Source organism: Micropterus salmoides, unplaced genomic scaffold (assembly GCF_014851395.1).
Source record: "Micropterus salmoides isolate LMB-PRFRI ecotype aquatic unplaced genomic scaffold, ASM1485139v1 Ms_hic_scaffold_4115, whole genome shotgun sequence".
NCBI lineage: Eukaryota > Metazoa > Chordata > Actinopteri > Centrarchiformes > Centrarchidae > Micropterus > Micropterus salmoides.
Window position 1 is genome coordinate 4,436 of NW_024043502.1, and position 7,129 is coordinate 11,564.

At 46.1% G+C, this 7,129-nt stretch overlaps 1 protein-coding gene across 1 annotated transcript; it reads right to left on the minus strand.

The window, feature by feature from the left end:
• Positions 1-1,861: 1,861 nt before the first annotated feature.
• On the minus strand, positions 1,862-5,063 carry LOC119887335 (the record flags this gene model as incomplete). Its single annotated transcript, XM_038698153.1, is given in 4 exon segments — positions 1,862-2,700; positions 2,807-3,225; positions 3,657-3,773; positions 4,549-5,063. Coding segments are annotated over 4 exon segments (771 nt in total). The 5' UTR covers positions 4,558-5,063.
• Between the last annotated feature and the right edge of the window lie 2,066 nt (positions 5,064-7,129).

Consider the following 7,129-nt stretch of genomic DNA (forward strand, 5'->3'; position numbering starts at 1 on the left):
TGGGGGTGGAGGTGGAAGCTGCAGGCTGACGTAGCGGCTGTAAGTGGAGGTTTGATCCTCAGCTGTCTGCCAGAATCTGCAGGTGGAGGCAGCACCTGCAGGGCTCTGGCAGAAACAACTGTTACAGTCTGGGGGTGGAGGTGGAAGCTGCAGGCTGTCGTAGCGGCTGTAAGTGGAGGTTTGATCCTCAGCTGTCTGTCAGAATCTGCAGGTGGAGGCAGCACCTGCAGGGCTCTGGCAGAAACAACTGTTACAGTCTGGGGGTGGAGGTGGAAGCTGCAGGCTGACGTAGCGGCTGTAAGTGGAGGTTTGATCCTCAGCTGTCTGTCAGAATCTGCAGGTGGAGGCAGCACCTGCAGGGCTCTGGCAGAAACAACTGTTACAGTCTGGGGGTGGAGGTGGAAGCTGCAGGCTGACGTAGCGGCTGTAAGTGGAGGTTTGATCCTCAGCTGTCTGTCAGAATCTGCAGGTGGAGGCAGCACCTGCAGGGCTCTGGCAGAAACAACTGTTACAGTCTGGGGGTGGAGGTGGAAGCTGCAGGCTGACGTAGCGGCTGTAAGTGGAGGTTTGATCCTCAGCTGTCTGTCAGAATCTGCAGGTGGAGGCAGCACCTGCAGGGCTCTGGCAGAAACAACTGTTACAGTCTGGGGGTGGAGGTGGAAGCTGCAGGCTGTAGCGGCTGTAAGTGGAGGTTTGATCCTCAGCTGTCTGTCAGAATCTGCAGGTGGAGGCAGCACCTGCAGGGCTCTGGCAGAAACAACTGTTACAGTCTGGGGGTGGAGGTGGAAGCTGCAGGCTGACGTAGCGGCTGTAAGTGGAGGTTTGATCCTCAGCTGTCTGTCAGAATCTGCAGGTGGAGGCAGCACCTGCAGGGCTCTGGCAGAAACAACTGTTACAGTCTGGGGGTGGAGGTGGAAGCTGCAGGCTGACGTAGCGGCTGTAAGTGGAGGTTTGATCCTCAGCTGTCTGTCAGAATCTGCAGGTGGAGGCAGCACCTGCAGGGCTCTGGCAGAAACAACTGTTACAGTCTGGGGGTGGAGGTGGAAGCTGCAGGCTGACGTAGCGGCTGTAAGTGGAGGTTTGATCCTCAGCTGTCTGTCAGAATCTGCAGGTGGAGGCAGCACCTGCAGGGCTCTGGCAGAAACAACTGTTACAGTCTGGGGGTGGAGGTGGAAGCTGCAGGCTGACGTAGCGGCTGTAAGTGGAGGTTTGATCCTCAGCTGTCTGTCAGAATCTGCAGGTGGAGGCAGCACCTGCAGGGCTCTGGCAGAAACAACTGTTACAGTCTGGGGGTGGAGGTGGAAGCTGCAGGCTGACGTAGCGGCTGTAAGTGGAGGTTTGATCCTCAGCTGTCTGACAGAATCTGCAGGTGGAGGCAGCACCTGCAGGGCTCTGGCAGAAACAACTGTTACAGTCTGGGGGTGGAGGTGGAAGCTGCAGGCTGTCGTAGCGGCTGTAAGTGGAGGTTTGATCCTCAGCTGTCTGTCAGAATCTGCAGGTGGAGGCAGCACCTGCAGGGCTCTGGCAGAAACAACTGTTACAGTCTGGGGGTGGAGGTGGAAGCTGCAGGCTGACGTAGCGGCTGTAAGTGGAGGTTTGATCCTCAGCTGTCTGTCAGAATCTGCAGGTGGAGGCAGCACCTGCAGGGCTCTGGCAGAAACAACTGTTACAGTCTGGGGGTGGAGGTGGAAGCTGCAGGCTGACGTAGCGGCTGTAAGTGGAGGTTTGATCCTCAGCTGTCTGTCAGAATCTGCAGGTGGAGGCAGCACCTGCAGGGCTCTGGCAGAAACAACTGTTACAGTCTGGGGGTGGAGGTGGAAGCTGCAGGCTGTAATGGAGGTTTGATCCTCAGCTGTCTGACAGAATCTGCAGGTGGAGGCAGCACCTGCAGGGCTCTGGCAGAAACAACTGTTAAAACTGTAAATATGTTCTTTACTTGTCATAGGTGCCAAAGTCAGAGGACTTAGGTGGAGCATGTTTTGGTCTGCTGGTGTCGGAGGATGGAGCACGGCACTTCATAAGTTATAGGTGGAGATATGTACAGTATGTAGCTGTCTTCCAGAATCTGCAGATGGAGGCGGGTGCAGCAGTTAGACGTTAAAAGCTGCAGGCAGAGACTGATGGAGATTGATGGTCCACCAGAGACTGGTGGAGACTGAAATGTTGGAGGCAGAGGTTGGAGCTGAGTGAAAGAGACTAGGTGGTGAGAGAGGCTCTCCATCTGGCTGAAAGAGGCTTCAGGTGGATGTTAGAGGAAGCGTCTGGAGGAGGCTGAAGGTGGAGGATGGAACGTGGCACTTCAGCTGGTTTGCAGAGGCAGTTTGTGTCCTGGCAGGTGATTTAGGTTGCGGCTGGATTTACTGATTATACTTACTGAACTGATTTACTGAAGATACTTAGAACTGTGGAACTTATTAAAATGACTTAAAACTACAGTATTATTTACAGGTTGCATCATTTCTGATGCTTTTGTTCTAGTTGTTTGTCTTAGCTCTCTTCTTTGCTGGCTCTGGTTCTCCCGATATATCAACATCATAAAGGGTAGGATAGACACCAGCTCCGTACGATACTTCGACATGAACAAGTCCATCTTCATTGACTGATTCCGTGATCATGGGGCGATCCAGTCTCTCCCACAGCTTCTGCTTAATACGACGCCCGAGCTCTAAACTGTACGGACGAGTCCGGCCATTTTTGAACCTTTGAGGAGCGGAAGAAACCAAAATGAAAACATGTGATGAAAAAGCTCATATGTGGAAAAACGGAGTGATTACCTGATTTGAAAGAGTTTTTGACTCAAACACACCTCAGCATATCATCTACCACTTCATGGTAGATTCGCTGGTACTCTTCCACCGAACGGTTGTGGATTCTCAGAGGGCTGCCGTCGTGTTGCGGTGGAGCAGCGGAGGGCTCGAGGCTGGGGGCCACATTTGAGACGACTGGAAGGTCAGCGGGTGGGATAGTGGACTGAGGTGTTGGGACTAAATTCAGCAACCCTGTAATGTCAGAAGACGGGGTGGAGGGCTGAGGAGTGGGGACCAAATTCAGCAACCCTGTAATGTCAGAAGACGGGGTGGAGGGCTGAGGAGTGGGGACCAAATTCAGCAACCCTGGATGTTCAGCGGAAGGTTTGAAACGACGGGCCACAGCAGTCCGCTTCCTCTTCTGGGGAAGGTCGGCAGTAGTAGCAGAGTGCTGGCGCTTTAGGTGTAAATTCGGCATCTGAGGAAGGTCAGCAACACCCGAGAGGGTGTCAGGCTCCAGGAAACATCTTACTCAACCAAGTACTTTTATAATCTCACCGGAGAAACATTTACATCAGATGCACTGCAGAGGACTACTGTGTCATATTAACAAACCCTTTATTTATTCTGTCCGTTTTATGGGATTTTAGAGACGCAACCTTTATTTTATTTTTCACCTGGCTAAAAGAAGAATTTAAATTCAAGGACAATTAACTTGAAGTTGACACTAAAAAAACGACGAGTAAGCACTGCAATATGTCTGTACTGTAGCCTAGACTATTGAGAATATCGTAATTTTTTTGTTTTCCACTTTGTAAAGCTGTCTCATTCTCTAGTTCTCAACTATTACATTGTGAAGGATTCAGGAGATAACACTTTCTTTTTTCCAAAATAGGAAAAATGTCTGACCTGGTCGTCTCTGCAGCATGGACACTTGCTGTAGGCGCCAGGCTTCTGTGCGCTCTCTGCCCGGCGTGCTGAGACTCTCCTTCGCTGGTAGTCATGGTCTTGGGTGGGCACATAACTCTGCAACAATATACAGACACAACTTAAAATTAGGCCGCACAAGGAAATGTACAATAAATGTAACAAACGCCTCTGAATAATGTGAATTGTCTAATGACTTTGCTTTTCACCGTATTACACCTTTAAACCCATGGAGTTTTGTTGTCCCTAAAATTTCCCCATAAACCAGATTAACTGCCAGCAAAATAAAATAGCAATTGGGCCCCTGCTAGGCGAACCCCAGCATACAGATTTTCTGTGGTGTACTTAATGCCAGGCTCCAGAGTGACTCCAGTAGCGCTACAGATCCCCCAGAAAGCCATATAGCCTCCTGAATGAAACTCTGTCACATATCTGCTGGTAACTTCAAGTACTGGCTACACTTAGCACAATATCACTGTTTATCCCAGCATGGAGTTTGTTGATTTAAATGATTTATTGGATGTAACAAGATGACATTATTATTTAATTCTTGAATGAGCATTGTTTTTTTTTTAAATAAAATATTAATTGATCTGAAAAAATCCAGTTCTGGCAGCCTGCATCATTAAACTGATGACCTAACGTTACATTGTTCATAACAGGCGCGTCCGTGGCTGCTTCTTTTACATGCAACTTATTAAACCAGATTTTCACTCCAAGGTATTTGCGGTACCATGTGACCCCGGGCTGGGGGAGTAGCTTATTCATGGCAGAGCATTCTGGTCAAAGATCAGTCAAATTTAAGGCTTGTGAAGGTCTCGACAGTAAAATACATAGAAAATCAACGAAGACTTTCAAATTGTTGAAATCTTACATTTTCCATGATGGAGGTTTGTTGTGTGGCTTTCGTCAGTCTCTGTGAGTCTTTAGTCCTTGTCAGGATGGAAGAAGTATTTAGTACAAGCGGGAATTTGCAAGAAATCAGCGAGTGGAACGTGAGAAACACTTTTCTTGACCGTCAGAAGTTTCGTTTATGTTTAAATTGTGATCTGATATAAATGATGCACCTGGAGACAAAACAGCAACCATGGAATCCTCCAGTTCCATTTGGAACACATCTGTTTTTACATCACGTCTCACCTCTGGAATCTAAATTTCATCCAGTCAGCCTGTAAAGGCCCGTGTCTCTATTCAGGGAATCTTACCCCACTAGCTGGGAAAAATGCCTTTCTCCTAAAACTTACATTTGATTCAATTCAAATTAATTTGTCAACTGTAGCCTATGTATTTATTTTACTTTATATTATGTTACCATAAGCATAGCCATTTCCAAGATACAAAAAAACCTATAAAATATTATTTTATGTGTCAGTAAATACACATTGAGCTTGGGGGGCGCCACTCTACCCTGTTTGGTTTCAGTCTTTATGATCTAAGCTCCCTATGGGGGTGGTTCGGCCCATTGGAAGTTTGTTGCAACATTTTGACATATAAACAAAATTAGCCTAAAAGCTTATTTACTACAGACGGAGTATTCTTCACGTCAAAAATAAATTTCCCCTCACACATCAGCAACTGCAGTGCTCCAGAGAGCGCAAAAGGCGCGTAAATAACGGAGGCGCACTGCACACCGACATCTCCAAACATCACAAATCACCTTTCATATATGCTGAATTTGTCTCTTTCACTTTGCTCTACAGTGTTGCATATATTAGAGAGTAGGCTATGACTTTATTAAATAGCCGAGCTTATTACTTGAAGTCATCACTGCAGCAGCAGGATTAATAAGTGCGTCTCCAAATTGAGAGAGGCGCTGTGCGCATTTTTACGCGCGCGGCACGAAACCATTTAATTAATTAGGCTATTACAGTTTTTCTCAGTCGCTTTGGTACATTTCTCAGATCAGAATTGAAATTCTCAAAACTACTTGCTCAACCTCCACATAATCTTCTCACTTGTGCACTTCATAAAAGTAATTTCTCATTCAGTCCAGTTCTGGCAGCCTGCATCATTAAACTGATGACCTAACGTTACATTGTTCATAACAGGCGCGTCCGTGGCTGCTTCTTTTACATGCAACTTATTAAACCAGATTTTCACTCCAAGGTATTTGCGGTACCATGTGACCCCGGGCTGGGGGAGTAGCTTATTCATGGCAGAGCATTCTGGTCAAAGATCAGTCAAATTTAAGGCTTGTGAAGGTCTCGACAGTAAAATACATAGAAAATCAACGAAGACTTTCAAATTGTTGAAATCTTACATTTTCCATGATGGAGGTTTGTTGTGTGGCTTTCGTCAGTCTCTGTGAGTCTTTAGTCCTTGTCAGGATGGAAGAAGTATTTAGTACAAGCGGGAATTTGCAAGAAATCAGCGAGTGGAACGTGAGAAACACTTTTCTTGACCGTCAGAAGTTTCGTTTATGTTTAAATTGTGATCTGATATAAATGATGCACCTGGAGACAAAACAGCAACCATGGAATCCTCCAGTTCCATTTGGAACACATCTGTTTTTACATCACGTCTCACCTCTGGAATCTAAATTTCATCCAGTCAGCCTGTAAAGGCCCGTGTCTCTATTCAGGGAATCTTACCCCACTAGCTGGGAAAAATGCCTTTCTCCTAAAACTTACATTTGATTCAATTCAAATTAATTTGTCAACTGTAGCCTATGTATTTATTTTACTTTATATTATGTTACCATAAGCATAGCCATTTCCAAGATACAAAAAAACCTATAAAATATTATTTTATGTGTCAGTAAATACACATTGAGCTTGGGGGGCGCCACTCTACCCTGTTTGGTTTCAGTCTTTATGATCTAAGCTCCCTATGGGGGTGGTTCGGCCCATTGGAAGTTTGTTGCAACATTTTGACATATAAACAAAATTAGCCTAAAAGCTTATTTACTACAGACGGAGTATTCTTCACGTCAAAAATAAATTTCCCCTCACACATCAGCAACTGCAGTGCTCCAGAGAGCGCAAAAGGCGCGTAAATAACGGAGGCGCACTGCACACCGACATCTCCAAACATCACAAATCACCTTTCATATATGCTGAATTTGTCTCTTTCACTTTGCTCTACAGTGTTGCATATATTAGAGAGTAGGCTATGACTTTATTAAATAGCCGAGCTTATTACTTGAAGTCATCACTGCAGCAGCAGGATTAATAAGTGCGTCTCCAAATTGAGAGAGGCGCTGTGCGCATTTTTACGCGCGCGGCACGAAACCATTTAATTAATTAGGCTATTACAGTTTTTCTCAGTCGCTTTGGTACATTTCTCAGATCAGAATTGAAATTCTCAAAACTACTTGCTCAACCTCCACATAATCTTCTCACTTGTGCACTTCATAAAAGTAATTTCTCATTCAGTCCAGTTCTGGCAGCCTGCATCATTAAACTGATGACCTAACGTTACATTGTTCATAACAGGCGCGTCCGTGGCTGCTTCTT